The sequence below is a fragment of the Olea europaea genome, unplaced genomic scaffold, assembly GCF_002742605.1.
Source record: "Olea europaea var. sylvestris unplaced genomic scaffold, O_europaea_v1 scaffold1019, whole genome shotgun sequence".
NCBI classification, from domain to species: domain Eukaryota; kingdom Viridiplantae; phylum Streptophyta; class Magnoliopsida; order Lamiales; family Oleaceae; genus Olea; species Olea europaea.
Window position 1 is genome coordinate 172,126 of NW_019227515.1, and position 17,699 is coordinate 189,824.

General features: G+C 35.5%; 1 protein-coding gene and 1 non-coding gene across 3 annotated transcripts; both read left to right on the forward strand.

Moving 5' to 3' along the window:
• The first annotated feature begins 3,278 nt into the window (after window positions 1–3,278).
• On the forward strand, window positions 3,279–15,915 carry LOC111372635 (pentatricopeptide repeat-containing protein At1g77360, mitochondrial-like). 2 transcript variants are annotated; one of them, XM_022995018.1, is made up of 2 exons: window positions 3,279–4,924; window positions 15,569–15,915. In XM_022995018.1, exon 1 carries the CDS (start codon window positions 3,371–3,373, stop codon window positions 4,922–4,924), a length of 1,554 nt encoding a protein of 517 aa, XP_022850786.1. In that variant the 5' UTR covers window positions 3,279–3,370; the 3' UTR covers window positions 15,569–15,915. The 2 variants fall into 2 exon arrangements, with proteins under 2 accessions (XP_022850786.1, XP_022850785.1); XM_022995017.1 differs by having other exon boundaries at window positions 3,280–4,924; window positions 15,530–15,915.
• Window positions 15,916–16,834: 919 nt separating this feature from the next.
• Window positions 16,835–16,908, forward strand: TRNAN-GUU. Its single transcript has one exon. It is a non-coding gene; the product is annotated as a tRNA-Asn (tRNA).
• Window positions 16,909–17,699: the final 791 nt, after the last annotated feature.

Consider the following 17,699-nt stretch of genomic DNA (forward strand, 5'->3'; position numbering starts at 1 on the left):
AAACGTTGCAATACATAGGCTACAACGTTTAAAAAAAACGTTGCAATAGCTTGCAATAGATAGACTATTGCAACATCTTTTCAACGATGCAATAGATAAGCTATTACAACATTTAACAAACGTTGCAATAAATAGGCTTTTGCAACATTTATAAAACGTTGCAAAAGCCTATATAGTGCAACGTTTGCCAAATGTTGAGACGTTTGGCAAACGTTGCAATAGATAGGCTTTTGCAAACGCTGCAAAAACTCTTACTTCAACAGCAACATCAAGTTTCGCAACATACGCTCAAATGACTTTTTGCAACATTTTTTGGTTGTTGCAGAAGCCCTTTTTTGGTGTAGTGGTAACATATCTGAATACTCCATCATCATCTTTTTTCAAATTCTTCTCTAAATAAGAAACCAATATCGTATGCATATCTTTCATAGAACTTGAACATTTCATTTTCATCCTTAGATTTCATACCTACCTCAGGTACAATAGCACCATCTCCGACCAACATATCTTTACCTAGTATGTTCGCATTATCCATAACACTCATTATTGGACTACACCGAAATATGTCATCCATATATTCCATAATTTCTTTCCCCGTAAAATAATAATAATAATAATAATAATAATAATAATAATAATAATAATAATAATAATAATCAATTACACTGTTGCAAGCGACATAACAAAGAAATAATTTATCAAACTACATTTAAAATTTCCCGTATGGAGAAAATAATAAAAGTCAATTACAGAAATAAACATTATACAGTAACTGTAGCTGAAAGGAAAAAAGAAAAAACTGCCTCAACTAATCACACATCAAAACCCCAAAATCAACAACTCACTACTTTACATTTCAAACACTAACAACATAATGCTCTGCTAAAGAATTTTTCAAATGAAAATAAAGGAAAATCACATCTATGAGGTATATAAAAATGTTTCAATTCTTTCATGTTTTTGAATGAGAATGCTCTAGAATCATAAAGTCAGACTTTTGCAAAACAATACAAAGCTTAGACTAGAAAAAATGCCAAATTATTAAACCATTCATAACAAGGAAATGCAAACCAATACCTTTTTTGGTCATATTCTCTAACGAACAACGCTAGGTCCAGTGGATATGTAGCCAAATGTAGGATGGTAGCTTTTTCCCCCATTTTCGACGTCATCAGAGAATGGGGTAAAAAAAAAAAATAAAGAATGAAAGAGATGCAGCTCTAACTCAAGCCACCCAAAAGTCTGATTTTCCCAAAGTACAGTCGAGAGAGAGAGAGAGAGAGAGACGCAACTCCAAACTAGCAGAGAACGAGATGCAAAGGTTTCTCCAAATGTGTACGTCTAAAATCACGCCAAAATTAGGGATAAAATGAATTTTGGGTTTACTTGCTTAATAAGAGGGAAATGGGTTTGACTCGAATTTGAATTAATTCAAATAACTCTCCCTTTTCCCTTTGTTTAACCCTATTTTCCACATTATTTTGTTAGTACTTCTGTCAACCCTTATGTTTGAATAGCATAATTCAAAAAAATGTTTCTATTTATAAATTGACAGAAAGGAATGGCGAATAACTAAATAGTAAAATTATATTGATAAAAATAAATCTTTTAACATATAAAAAAATGTATAAATTCATCAAATGAAAACTAAGTTAATGATAAGCTCGTAAATATCGTCGTGACATCTGAATTTCTTCAAAACAAACACGATGATGTTAATTTTTCCTTTGCATGCCTCTTGAAGTCCGTTTAATTGCAAGAAGAGAATTTGGATGGAAAGAAAACCAATTCCAGGGAAATAAATTGCCTAGAACTTGTTTTCTTGAGAATTGTCAATTAAATGTGTTTGATTGGTATAATTTTTCATCTGAAAAATGTTGAAATTTTCTATCTTTTGGTGTTCGTTTGATTTTGTTTTTCATGAAGATTGTCAAATAAATAGACATAATTTATTATAATTGGGGATAGAATTTGTTCCAATAGCCAAAAAAAAAAAAAAAAAAAAGGCTACCTGGAAAACCAATTCCCATGGGTCCACAAAACCAAGAAAATTGGTCACGTGTAGGGGATGAGGGGGAGAAGGAAAAAGAATTGCCAAGAAAATTTTACAATCAAGCAAGCCAAAAAGGTGGAAAATAAAAAATGTTTACAATGAAAAATTGGGCAAATCAAAAAGGCCCTTACTTCTGCATTCTCTCATATTTGTATAGGGAAGTAAAATTTCATTATAATTTAGATAGGGATAATTATATTCACTAAAAGTTGTATTAATTTGTTGAACTTTTAATTATTCTTTCATTTATGTCTTTATTGATTTATTTTTTCATTCTTATCCATTCTATTGATTAGTAAGTCCTTTTTATGACAATTTCTATAAAAATATGTTGGAAAGGAATAAATGACTTTTTTATCCCTCAAGTTTCTAAATAATAAATAGAAAAGTAGAAAAAATATTTGCCCTGTCCAAATCAAGCAAATAAAATGTGAGAAAATGTGCTAGTGAATTGAAAGTTAAGGATAAGAGTGCAACACAAAAAAAGGTTAGGAAAGTTCAAAAATGAGCAAAGACTAGAGACCTTCATTGCAATTGAAATATAATGTCGTCAACAAAATGTGTAGTGTGAGTATATGCATTTTTTACAACAAAGTAGTTTGATTTTAATTGCTTGTAGAAACTAGTAAAAAAACACAAATTTATAGGAATCAATATAAAATATTTATAGATTTGTCGTTATAAATAGTTAAAGAAACCAATATATACCCCTAATTAAAAATAACAAATCATATGTTATATTATAACATTTTACGTGCCATTTTATTATTCTTGAGAATTTTAACTTCGATTACTTTTTTGTCTAACAAAATTTGTTTTCTCCTTCATGTTCAAGTTCTTTTTTTATACAATTAATTCAAACATCTTGACTACATTACTAACATGACATTCTTTACACAAAATTATATATTTTTATTAACAATGTAATTATAGTTGTCTTGTCTTCTTAAAATTTTCCTTAAAAAAGAAAAAGAAAAAGAAAATATTTTTTTATTATATATGAATTCTTGAAAAATCATTAAATTGCAAAATAGCATAATTCCATTTTTTATTTTTTTTTAACTAACCTAGGCCTGTAAATTATGACAATTTCAAGAGAAACAAGAAAAATAAAAAAAAAAATAAAAAATTGATAATATGTGAGAGGATATGTTGGTCGTTATATAATTGAAATACAAGAATACACTCATGACGTCATGTCCTGAGCTAGGGCTTTCAGTTTCAGATGCTGGTGTAAATTCCCAAAATATTTCAATAATTTAATAAAGGCTCCATCTTCTTCTCCAGTCACAATTTAAAAATAGGAAAAAGGAAGCCATGGGACAAGGCAGGAAAAGACCCCAAGACGATGATTCCTCTTCCTCATCCTCCAAAATTGACCCCAACAATAAGCACTACCGCCGTCACAGCAATCACTCTCCGTCATCCGCAACAAATGATTTTCGCCCCCATCCACATCACAGTTCCCATCAACAAATAATGGGTAAGCGCTCAAAATTCATCTCATACCTTGAAGTCCCCTCTTTGACCCCCAAGGTAAAAATCCTTTGTGAAATCATATCTAACACTCCCTCTGCGAGTGTGGAGAAGTTGCTTGAAGACACTGGAATCCGGGTGTCACAAGAAGACGTAGAGGAGGTGCTCAAACTGTCGTATGGATTCCCGGGTCCGGCAGTGAAGTTCTTTCGATGGTCCGGGTTCCAGTTGAATGACAAGCATAGTCCGTACGCTTGGAACTTGGTTGTGGATTTGTTGGGCAAGAATGGCCTGTTTGATGCAATGTGGGATGCTATTAAATCCATGAGGAAAGAAGGCTTGCTGTCGTTGGCTACATTTGCGTCTGTTTTTAGTAGTTATGTGGTAGGGAATCGTGTACAGGAGGCATTAATGACATTTGAGGTAATCGATCAGTATGGTGTGCCGAGGGATGTTGTGGCGTTGAATTCACTGCTGAGTGCAATTTGCAGAGAAGGGAAGACACCAGAGGCATCAGATTTTTTTGTTATTGCAAGGAATACGATTAGGGTGGACGCAGATTCATATGCAATTTTGTTGGAAGGGTTGGAAAATGAGGGTGATGTGGGTAGAGCTAGGCAGACTTTTTCGGAGATGGTGGCTGACATTGGCTGGGATCCAAGGAACGTGCCCGCTTATGATTCATTCTTGAGTACTCTGCTTAAGGGTCCTGAAGGTGTTCACGAGGCATTGAAATATTTAAATACAATGATAGATAGGGGATGCTTCCCTGGGATGAAATTCTTTAAGTTTGCAATTGATGTATGTGTGAGGAAGAGTGATGCAAAAGGAGCTACACTGCTTTGGGAGGCGATGGTTGGTAAAAATATTTGTAGGCCAGATACAGGAATGTATAATTCATTGATTTCGTTGTATTGTAATCTCAAGGATTTTGATTTTGCTAAAAAATTGTTAGATGAGATGGTTTATAATGGGGCTTTCCCTGATTCTGAAACTTACAACCTACTGTTTCACTTTTTGATTAGATGCAAAAGGCTGAGAGAGGCTGCGCCAATCTTTAATGAGATGGTGAAAAATGAGTTTGTGCCTATACAGACAGACTGCAGTGTCGCAGTTAAAGCCTACATAGAAGTTAAGGATCCTCGTATGGCAATTAGGATATGGAGATGTATGGTTGAAAATTATAGTTTGGATTTGGAGGAAACCAGTAATTTGTTGGTTTTGGGGCTTCGAGACATCAATTGGGTTCCTGAAGCAGTTAAATTTGCTGAGGATGTGATTGAAAGAGGAATTAAGTTGAGCTCTGCGACGTTGTCAAAGTTGAAACAAACCCTAGGTAAAGTGGGAAAGACATTTGTTTATGAGGAACTTCTAAAGAAGTGGAAAACACATTAGGTAGGTTCGAGTTTGTTAAGAATATATACAGTCCCTGCATTAATTTTACAGTTTTTCTTCGTTTATGGCCTGCAAATTGTTTTTTCCTGCTAACTGTGTTCTTTAAATATCCACGGATTGACTTTATATTTTCTTCTTGATCCATTCCATATCATAATATCAAAATTCCCTTTACCTTTAATTTATAATGCACTGTGAAATAAAGTGCTTGCATATCAATTGCTAAAATGGATGCAGTAGCTAGCATAAGTTAAGCTTCGAATCTGTCTCTCTTTATTCACATGGTGTACCTCTCAAGTCTCATGTATGTTCACAAGATTTTTATTTTGTTCAAATTATAGAATGGAGTTTGTGAGACCAAAAATCCAGCAATACCCAAGTGATACCGGGCTCAGTTTCCACCAAAGTTGACACCACCACTATGTAGACACACCCAAATCTCTCTTTTCTTCTTCCCACCTACGGTTGCTACTCATACCCACAAAAATTCGGCCAAGATGAGATCAATATAGTCCAAGAGAAACCACATAGGTTGGTTGAGAGAAAGAGGCCGAGAGTTAGCCGTGAAGAACTCACAGAGAGAAGTAAAGAAGATGGCCATTTTGGAGGCGTGAAGGGAGCCAAGAGTTATAGCCCAAAGGTGTGACCGTATATGGTAAGTTAGGGTAGGTTAACTTAGTGGTCCAAAAGAGGCTTAACACAAAATGTATTGGGTTCCAAATGAATATCGTAGCCATCCAAGTAAATGGGACGGGCCACAAGCAACACTATTAAAATAGGTTGCTTCTAATGGTTCGTAGAAAATTGGATTGGGTTGTCTCGATGATAGTGTCGACATAAGTTCAATCATATGGCTAAGTCCGATTGTTAATAAATAAAATCGAGGTTACATCATTGTCCGAGAGGTCGTTTGACAACAAATTACCTAACAACCTCCACCTTGGTGTCAAAGGACCTATAAAACAAAATGTCTTTCATTAGTGACACCTCTAACAGATCAATAAAATTGGAAATCATTTACCTGTACCAATGTTTAGAAATTCCTTACAACTTCTAAACTTTGCCAGTGACAGTACCTTCGTCCCCATATCGGAAGGATTGTAGTGGGCGTGGACCTTTTCAAGTCTTACCACCTCTTGAGATACTATATCTTTAATGAAGTGGAGTCTAACATCAATGCGTTTAGTGCGCTCATGAAAAATGGGTTCTTACACAAATGTATAGATTACTGACTATCAAAATACACTACCACATATTCATTCAAGACACATAGTTCATGAAGTAAATCTTTAAGCCATAAGGCCTCTTTAATTGCTTCAATAGTAGTAATATATTCAGATTCAGTGGTAGATAGTGCAAAAATATGTTGTAACTGTGATTTTCAACTAACACATGAATTTGATAGGGTAAACACGTAAGAGGAAGTCGATTTCCTACCATCCCTATCTCCCGCATAATCAGTATCTACAAAACCCTTCAATTTTACACCTTCCTCATTAGCACTGAACTTTAGACCTACATCACCCGTACCTTTCAAGTACCTTAATAACCACTTTAATACTTCCCAATATTCAGGGCTCGGATTAGCCATGTATCTACTGAGAGTACTAACAGCAAAACATAAATCCGGTCTAGTGCAAACCATCAAATATATTATGGAACCAATCACATTAGAGTAAAGTACTCTATTCATATATTCTACTTCACGCTCATTGCAAGGGGATTGTTCCTTCGATAAAACAAAATGATTAGCAAGAGGCAACGTGATAGGTTTGCAATAACTCATATTAAATTTCTTCAATACTTTGGATATGTATGGAGACTGATGCAAAAACAAAACGAAATTTGACCTATCTCTTTCTATTTTCATACCTAGGATTCTCTTAGCTTTACCTAGGTCTTTCATGTCAAATTCACTACTTAGTTTTGCTTTTATGTTATTTATCCACTTAGTGGATGTTCCAATCATGAGCATGTCGTCCATATAGAGCAACAAAAACAGATAATTATCATCAGTCTCATTATGTTGAAAATACAAGCAGTGATTAAATTTACTTCTTGGGAACCCTATAGTGAGTACAAAGGAACCAAATTTCTTGTACCACTGTTTAGGAGATTGTTTTAACCCATTCAAGGATCTTCTCAGAAAACATACATAATCAGGTTTTAACTTATCTTTAAAACCTTTTGGTTGATTCATGAAAATTTGTTCATCAAGCTCACCATGTAAAGAAGCAGTTTTTACATCAAGTTGTTCAAGTTCCCAGTTAAAGTGTGCAACCAATGCGAGCATGACCCTAATAGTGGTGTACTTAACATCTGGTGAGAAAATCTCATTATAATCAACGATCTCCTTCTGTGTGTAGCCTTTAGCTACTAACTAAACTTTAAAACTTAAGGGTTCCGAGCTGCTAGTACCTTCTTTAACCTTAAAGACCCATTTGCAATCAACAATTGATTTGTTCTTAGGCCTAGGTACTAGCTCCAAGGTATGATTCTTTTCTAAAGAACTCATCTCTTCTTTCATTGCTTTAAGTCATTCATTAGATTGATAACTGCCTATTGCCTCTTCAAAGGTTTTTGACTCTTTATCAGCTGGTTCTTCATAATTAGCCTGGGCGAAAGCTAATTCAGATTCAAAATCGAACCTTTTAGGTTCTCTCGTTTGTCTCCTCTCTTTATCCCTAACTAAGTTGTAGTTAGTTAAAGGTTTTTTTCCTCATAGTGCTCTTCTATCACTATTTCGTTACTATTCTCCACCTCAGGTTCCTGAACTTGAATCTCCACCTCATTAAGAGAAGTAGGGGCAGGTGTACTGAGCTTTCCTAACTCCACCTTAAACGGGTCTCTCTCTTCACCTGGTTCAGTTTCACTCTCAGGTTCAGTTTCCCCTTTAATACACGGCATCTCATTCTCGTTAAACGTGACATCCGTACTCATGATGATCTTAACCCTTTTTTGGCTTCTATCCCATAACCTATAACCTTTTACACCCTTGGGGTATCCTAGAAAGACACACTTCCTAGCTCTAGGTTCAAGCTTACCCTCATTTTGATGAGAAAAAACTGTATAGCCAAAAGTTCTAAGTATCGAGTAATCACTCAATTTACTCGACCATCTCTCATGCGGAGTGTCACCATTCAATGCAGCAGAAGGAGTCAGGTTAATTGAATAACAAGCAGTCATAACAGCCTCACCCTAAAATGACTTGGGAACACCAGAACTTATCATTATGCAACGTACTTTATAAAGTATGGTCCTATTCATCCTTTCTGCTACCCCATTTTGCTATGGGGTGTAAGGAACGGTCTTATGTCTAGTTATGCTGCTTTCTTTACACATACTATCAAATTTCTTATTGCAAAATTCTAGGCCGTTATCTGTCCTTAAAAATTTGATTTTCTTGCCAGTTTAATTTTCCATTTGTCTCTTCCAATTGTTAAAACTATTAAAGGTCTCAGATTTATCTTTCAATAGATAGACCCACACTTTCCTAGTGTAGTCATCGATAATAGACAGGAAATACCTATTTCCATCCGATGTGAGATTACTAGCAGGACCCCACAGATCAGAGTGCACATATTCAAGCATGCCTTTAGCTCTATTAACACTCGTGGAGAAAGAAGTTTTATGATGCTTACCAAGCACACAATGATCACAAAATGACAAGTCTGACACATTCATTATCAAAAGCACATTTTTCATTTAGTAGCTTAAGTCCCTTGATGCCCACGTGAGCAAGTCTATTATGCCATGTGTGTGTGTGTGATCAATCTTGGCAGAAGAGATAGAGGAGTTCAAATTTCTAATCACTTCCCCAGTAGTAATATATATATCGTTTTTCTTAATTCCCTTAATGGAAACTAAAGCACCCTTGATCATTTTTNGTTGAAAATACAAGCAGTGATTAAATTTACTTCTTGGGAACCCTATAGTGAGTACAAAGGAACCAAATTTCTTGTACCACTGTCTAGGAGATTATTTTAACCATACAAGGATCTTCTCAAAAAACACACATAATCAGGTTTTAACTTATCCTTAAAACCTTTTGGTTGATTCATGAAAATTTGTTCATCAAGCTCACCATGTAAAAAAGCAGTTTTTACATCAAGTTGTTCAAGTTCCCAGTTAAAGTGTGCAACCAATGCGAGCATGACCCTAATAGTGGTGTACTTAACATCTGGTGAGAAAATCTCATTATAATCAACGATCTCCTTCTGTGTGTAGCCTTTAGCTACTAACTAAACTTTAAAACTTAAGGGTTCCGAGCTGCTAGTACCTTCTTTAACCTTAAAGACCCATTTGCAATCAACAATTGATTTGTTCTTAGGCCTAGGTACTAGCTCCAAGGTATGATTATTTTCTAGGGAACTCATCTCTTCTTTCATTGCCTTAAGTCATTCATTAGATTGATAACTGCCTATTGCGTCTTCAAAGGTTTTTGACTCTTTATCAGCTGGTTCTTCATAATTAGCCTGGGCGAAAGCTAATTCAGATTCAAAATCGAACCTTTTAGGTTCTCTCGTTTGTCTCCTCTCTTTATCCCTAACTAAGTTGTAGTTAGTTAAAGGTTTTTTTCCTCATAGTGCTCTTCTATCACTATTTCGTTACTATTCTCCACCTCAGGTTCCTGAACTTGAATCTCCACCTCATTAAGAGAAGTAGGGGCAGGTGTACTGAGCTTTCCTAACTCCACCTTAAACGGGTCTCTCTCTTCACCTGGTTCAGTTTCACTCTCAGGTTCAGTTTCCCCTTTAATACACGGCATCTCATTCTCGTTAAACGTGACATCCGTACTCATGATGATCTTAACCCTTTTTTGGCTTCTATCCCATAACCTATAACCTTTTACACCCTTGGGGTATCCTAGAAAGACACACTTCCTAGCTCTAGGTTCAAGCTTACCCTCATTTTGATGAGAAAAAACTGTATAGCCAAAAGTTCTAAGTATCGAGTAATCACTCAATTTACTCGACCATCTCTCATGCGGAGTGTCACCATTCAATGCAGCAGAAGGAGTCAGGTTAATTGAATAACAAGCAGTCCTAACAGCCTCACCCTAAAATGACTTGGGAACACCAGAACTTATCATTATGCAACGTACTTTATTAAGTATGGTCCTATTCATCCTTTCTGCTACCCCATTTTGCTATGGGGTGTAAGGAACGGTCTTATGTCTAGTTATGCTGCTTTCTTTACACATACTATCAAATTTCTTATTGCAAAATTCTAGGCCGTTATCTGTCCTTAAAAATTTGATTTTCTTGCCAGTTTAATTTTCCATTTGTCTCTTCCAATTGTTAAAACTATTAAAGGTCTCAGATTTATCTTTCAATAGATAGACCCACACTTTCCTAGTGTAGTCATCGATAATAGACAGGAAATACCTATTTCCATCCGATGTGAGATTACTAGCAGGACTCCACAGATCAGAGTGCACATATTCAAGCATGCCTTTAGCTCTATTAACACTCGTGGAGAAAGAAGTTTTATGATGCTTACCAAGCACACAATGATCACAAAATGACAAATCTGACACATTCATTATCAAAAGCACATTTTTCATTTAGTAGCTTGTCCCTTGATGCCCACGTGAGCAAGTCTATTATGCCATGTGTGTGTGTGTGATCAATCTTTGCAGAAGAGATAGAGGAGTTCAAATTTCTAATCACTTCCCCAGTAGTAATATATATATCGTTTTTCTTAATTCCCTTAATGGAAACTAAATCACCCTTGATCATTTTTAGCATACCATTTTCAATTTTACCAGTAAAGTCATCATTTTCAAGTTTCCCTATTGAAATCAGATTCCTAGACAATTCAGGAATATGTCTAACATCCTTTAACATGTACACAAAACCTGTGTCAAATTTTACGTTTATGTCACCAATTCCGGCAATAGTATAGGCAAAGTTATCACACAACACAACATGCCCAACATTAGATTCATGCAATTTATAAAATCAATTCTTCTCAGACGTCACATGAAAGGATGCACTAGAGTCAAGTATCCACTCATGTATGCGGGAATTAGCAGTTAGATTTAATTCAGCAGTATATGCAACGGGACTTGTAATCATATAGACCTCACCACCGTTTATATTGGAAGTAGATGCTAATACATTGACCTCATCTCTCTCTTTAACCTTTAGCTTACCCTTCTCCTTGTGACAATCCTTTATAAGATGCCCCGTGTTTCCACAACCATAGCATTTTCTTGTCTTAGTCCTAGATTTTGATCTAGACCTACCTTTGCTCTTCTTCTTCCATCCATTACCACTTGACTCGCCACTAGTTTGATATCCATCATGACTATTTTGCCTAAATTGAGTTCTACCTCGCTTCATATGTACCTCACCATTCCTCTTATCGTGTTTTTCAGTCCTAATTTTCATTTCTTTACTTCTAAGGGAATCTATGACAATTTCAGGTGTCAACATGTCTCTACCATACTTAATGACGTTCTTAACTTCCTTATAAGAATCAAGAATTGCATTGAGCGAAATTATAGCCTTATAAGTTTCGGACACAATCTCATCACAATTAACTATATCTTGCACCAATTTGTTAAACACGTCTAAATTATCATCAAGATCTTTTGAATGATCCATTTTAAAATTGAAAAAACGTTCGAGCAAGTAAAGTTTATTCGGTGTAGACTTAAGCAAATATAAGTCTTCTAATTTTTTCCAAAGTTCTTTAGTGGTTTTCAGTTTACCCACCTTTTTTAAAACGGCGTCAAACAAATGTAAAATGATTGAGATATAAGCAAGTTCATCGGCTTCTTCTCTTTGTTCTTGTGAAAAATCAGTTGAAAAATTGCCTTCAATGGCCTTTGAAACTTTTTGTTGGACTAAAATGCCCTTCATTTTTTGTTGCCAAATAGCAAAATCACCATTTTCATTAAAAATTCCCAAATCAAAGTTGTGAGTTGTCATCTTTACACAATAGTTAAAGAGAGCATAAAAAACACAATCAAACCACACAAAGTAGTCCTAGGGTCACAGACAGTATACACCGTTCTAGATTCCCAGGGTTTCGTAAGACTCGCGGTCTTAGATCAAGGGAATGTTCGAACGGGTAAGGTCAAGGTAGTTCTAACAGAATAAGCAAGCAACGGAAGTAACAATGCAACAAAAGATACGTCTAGCAGATAACTAGTTTCACAACAGTTATGTCATTGAGACTCAAATACTGATTTAACTAAAAGACAAATACTCAATCAAATAATTAAGAGTACGTAACCCTAATTTTAGTACAAGCAATGACAACCCCAAACCTAATGATCACCCCACACAATGATCTGCTAATGCAAAAATATAAAGTTTTCAACCAATTTATCAGAGCGGACCTATCTGAGTCCGTTACGTGGAGAGATGCGAATTTACTGCTTTAGGGCCACCATTATTCGCCCTAAAGATTTAGCAAATATAGCAATTTTGATCAGCAACAAATGCAGATTGAAGGTAGGGGCAAAATCGTCCAATCTTTTCTGTACAATCTGAAACACTAAACTAAACATATTAGTACGTTCAGAAAATCAAAATAAGTGAAATGACACGAAAAAACCACGCAAGAGGTCCTCCATGCGTCGCCGCCGCCACGCGCCTCACCATCGGAGGTGCCTCCATTTGCTGGTTATAGGTCTGGCCTCCGTTCGTCCAACGGAGGTCGCGTTTGGTCAGAATAAGCAATTGCAGGTTTGGCCCTCGTTCGAAAATCGCGAACCTGCCGCTGGTTATGGTCGATTTCTTGTTGGAGAAGATGACTGGAGCTTTGATACCAGATGTGAGACCAAAAATCCAGCAATACCCAAGTGATACCGGGCTCAGTTTCCACCAAAGTCGACACCACCACTATGTAGACACACCCAAATCTCTCTATTCTTCTTCCCACCTACGATTGCTACTCATACCCTCAAAGAGTTGGCCAAGATGAGATCAATATAGTCCAAGAGAAACCACACGGGTTGGTTGAGAGAGAAAAGCCGAGAGTTAGCCAAGAAGACCTCACAGAGAGAAGTAAAGAAGACGACCATTTTGGAGGCGTGAAGGGAGCCAAGAGTTATAGCCCAAAGGTGTGACCATATATGGTAAGTTAGGGTAGGTTAACTTAGTGGTCCAAAAGAGGCTTAACACAAAATGTATTGGGTTCCAAATGAATATCGTAGCCATCCAAGTAAATGGGACGGGCCACGAGCAACACTATTGAAATAGGTTGCTTCTAATGACCCGTAGAAAATTGGATTGGGTTGTCTCGATGGTAGTATCGACATAAGTTCAATCATATAGCCAAGGCCGATTGATAATAAATAAAACCGAGGTTACATCATTGCCCGGGAGGTCGTTTGACAACAAATTGCCTATCAGAGTTACTGTTGAATTATAAACTGCAATCACAGGGAATTAAAAAAGGATCAAAATCGCATGCACTGTTCTGATATATAATCATTTATTATTTATTAGGTGTCACCTATTTATTATTTTAATATGGTAATTACAACATGGATGCTTGTCACAACTTTTCATTTATGTGATTGATTGCAAATTAAATTTGCTGTAAGTATGTGTTCACTGAGTCAGACTGTACTAATTCATCGTATTAGCAATCTCATCGTCTCATTTTATTGGGGTAATTGATTGGAGAAAAGCATATTGGTCGTGATATCTGGAAATTTTACACTCTTAGCCAAAGGGTAGTTATTTTCTTGTGGCAATGTTAATTAATATGATAAAATCCACTTTTAGCTTCTTTTTCTGAGCATCAATTAATTTAGAATTTAGATCGAGTCAGAAGGAGTACATCTTGTAAGATTTATTTCTGAAGGGAAACCTGAATTGGAGAATATCAGTACCTCCCAACCTAATTGAAGGAGTTATTATTCATCTGTAGACGCCTCTTGTCAGATTCCACCTCAATGTGTTTAAATAGTATTGCCTGGCTATTTATAATCCCAAAAGCTCCTTAACTTCATTAGAGAAAATGAGAAAGCTGAGTTATAACTGATAAGGCTCAAAATCATGTTATCCTATCATTGAACACTAGAGATTTATAACACTTGCAAATTTTCTTCCCCAGAATTGAAGCTTGAATTGAGTTTCATTAGCATCTTGATGGATTTGTGTGCAACCACAATCAGTTTAGTATGACTATAAAAAATGTTTTGATATGATTGAGGAGCCTGAAATGACCTCGGTTTTGCTAGGCACTCTTAACTTTGTTTTATGAAACTCTCTTGGGTTTTAAATTGTTATTGGAGAAATGATATATGTTAAGCCATATCCATTACTTCCCTGCTCTTTTAAGGTAATAATCATGGCTGCACAGACTCATCAACATGCAATTAGTCAATCATTTCCTGCCATGATAAGGGGCATTGATAAATTTGTGAAGGCCTTATTTGTTATCATCTTTTAATGGTGAGCAATTGATGGAATTATACTTGGAGCATGATCAAACATGGTGCTGAAATGCTTTCCATCAGTCCATCTTAGAATTGATTGTGGTGAAGAGATAGTTAAGATTCAGAAACTGAATTAGTTGTAGTTTGCTGAGGTCGGATGTGAAATTAAGATCTTTATGGATCAGTGGCTTTTGGAAAAATTCTCTTTTTGCTTGTGGTACTTTGAAAAGTGGTTTAACACATTCAATTTACAAAAGATTTAGTTATTTAGTTCGCAAAAAGAAATGTCAAGTGCAGTTGTGCTGTATGTGTACGCCAATTTGGATCGGTTTGTGATGGTCATCCTTCATGTGGGTCTTGTGGTGCATGTGTTCATTTTTGGTTCAATTCATGAACTTGCACACACACGTATACTTTGAATTCCTCATACTTTGCCAAGGAAAATGGTAGTGAATAACACCTTGCTTTACTTCTTGGTGGAGGATTGGAAGAAATCTCTATTGCATTATTTAGAGCGAAACTGATTCAGATTATTAAATATATCAGATTAATTAGATGTTACTTTTATTTCGGGTATTAATAATTTTATATTTTGAGATTTTATTTCCTAGAATAAGTTTTTGCTTAATTTAGATTAGGTTAACCTGATACGGAGAAGGTTATGGTTCATTTTTTATGAGGCTTGATTATTGAATGCAATCAGGTTTCTCTCTCTCTCTCTCTCTCTCTCTCTCACACACACGTGCGCGCGCACATCTTATATAAATTTTGTGATTGTAAATTGTTACACAACGTACTGCGTCAGTCAAAGAGCAATATCAAATTAAAATCTGCTAATCCAATTGGTCCAATGTTTTACTATGCTGATGCACTTATTGAGGTAGATCGCATGGATAATCAACATGATAGTCTCCCTTGAAAGGAAAAAAAGGAATAAAATAAACACTATTTACAACTTCACTAGTGAACTTTGCATTGCCAAGTTTTGTTCTATTTTAGTTTCTATTTAGAAGGCCTCCAATAGCATTCATCATTTTTATCTGCACTTTTCCGAAGTTTATTTAAACTAAAAGTTTGTTCATTTACCGTGTTTGAAATCATATGATTGAGTTAGTATCAATGGATATTGGCATATCCTTTCATTTCTTTGTTTCAAGCTGAATATTCATCAATAAGCTCAAATTAACAATTTTTTTCTTCAGGTTTTCCTCATGTGGTGCCGCTACCTTTGTAAATTGTAGGTCTCAAAACTGTTGCTTGGAGAGGAAATCTAAGAACAAATATGACCCGGGTGCAGATGATGATAGAGTTTTAGACTACATTCCCTCGGTTGAATGGATTTGCAAATGCTTTGCCTCTGTAAATCAGATGGTAAATATCCCTTATTTTCATTTTCTATTGCAAGTGTGGTGCTTTGTAAATATGCTGGCTGAAACTGTGGCATTTTGAAAGACTCGAGATGCTACCTTGTTTCATCAACTGACAACGAGCTGTTTGCTTAGTAGTCAAGTTTGTCATTAATAGGGGTCGAGGTTGATTTGAATTCAGAAACTAGTCTTCTAAGCGATGTTTGGTGGTAGTTTGCATATGGCTATTCAGATGGTTAGTTTTTGATATAAACACCGTTATCCCACCCAACGTAATAAGAGTAATGCAACATGTACATAATTATTTATAGATTGATGACATGGCACTATAATAAAATTTAACTGATTTTCTTCACTTCCTTCTTTTTTCCTCATTCCGTCTCTACCAAACTGTTTTTTTCCCTCTTTCTTTGTACATCAATCTGTAAATAATTATGGATAGGCAGCATTACTTAGGTAATAAAAGTTAAAACCACCAACTGCTTAATTCTGTTCTCCTAATGAATGTGCTTTATTTTCCCCAAGTCTTTTACTAGGGGAAGAAAATCTGTAGTACTCTCGGGATATGGAACTCAGTATTACCAGACATTATTTAATTTACTTGTGTATTATTATCATAATTTTTTTCCGTAATCTAACGTGGAATTAATTAAATTGGTTTGGCTAGCAAAGACTGAATCTTGGATTGTCTCACTGGAAATTCTAAACCTACATTGGTTTGTGTTTTGTGTAACCTGTACTGTTCTTGCCAACTAAAACGACGTGTTTGCTTCCGTCGATCCTATTTTTCGTAGAGGATAAGAATTTAGTTTAGTACGTTAATTTCGTTGAAGGCAGAGATTCAACGAACTCTATGAACTTCAGATTTAGTGTTGGTTTGGAATATATTATAAGTTTCCTATTGTTTCAAAGGTTAAAGTCGAGCATCAATTTTAACCACGTATTTGGTATATTCACTTATTTCAATCACGTTATAATTTCATATTAATTAATCAAAGCTCCAACTGATCTCTAATATGAAAGGGAAAAAGCTACCTGACCTAATGAGTGTGGGCACAAAATATTTGTGTTGCGTGCGATTGTTATTATCCGAACAAACATTGTGCTATTTATATAAAAGATAATTTGAATAACACGAGAGCTGGAATAGCTCAGTTGGTTAGAGCGTGTGGCTGTTAACCACAAGGTCGGAGGTTCAAGCCCTCCTTCTAGCGAATTCTTTTTTCAATTTTTATTGCAATTCTGCCCATGAATTTAACGAAATTTAAAACGTAAGTTTTCTTTTGAAAACATGTGGTTGGAAATTATTTTTTAAAAATCTGTGCCAATGATATACTGTTTTGAGTTTTCATTTTGGGACATCTAATATTCTTTATGTGAATGTTCGCTTGCTCTTAAATTCTATTTGTGTATCTTCAATAGTTTGATTTTGTTTATAATTAAATTGTATTTTGTACAGTTTAAAAAGAAGGATAATTGGCACAAAATATTTCTACCTTACAAATTTATTGTGGAAAACGTTCATATCTTTCATTTTCTTTACATTTTCGCCCTTACCTTTCACATTTCTTTGATCTGAACGTTCTTTTCACCAATTTTTAACATAAATGACCAATATATCCTCCTATTTAAATAAAACAAAAAAGAAAAGAAAAATAAAAAATAAATTGCAACTATAAGCCCAAATTTTTAAAAAAGTGCAAATAATCCACCAAAATAACTCCACCTTCTTCCCGCACCTCACCCTCACCCTCACCCCACCGCAATCTGCCGACCATTTTCAACCACCTTTCGACCATCAAAACCTCTGGATATTGACATTAACGAAAAGCTCTTAACTTCATTCACAATTACCATCCAACAACTTCCCATAACATAAGTACCGTCAATCGCGAACTCGCTTCACCAGCCTAATATTGCGTATTCTAGTTCCATCCGGTTAACACATGGTTTTGGACCACATGGGCTAACCTCGTCTCCCTCTGATTCACCTTGCCTAACCATG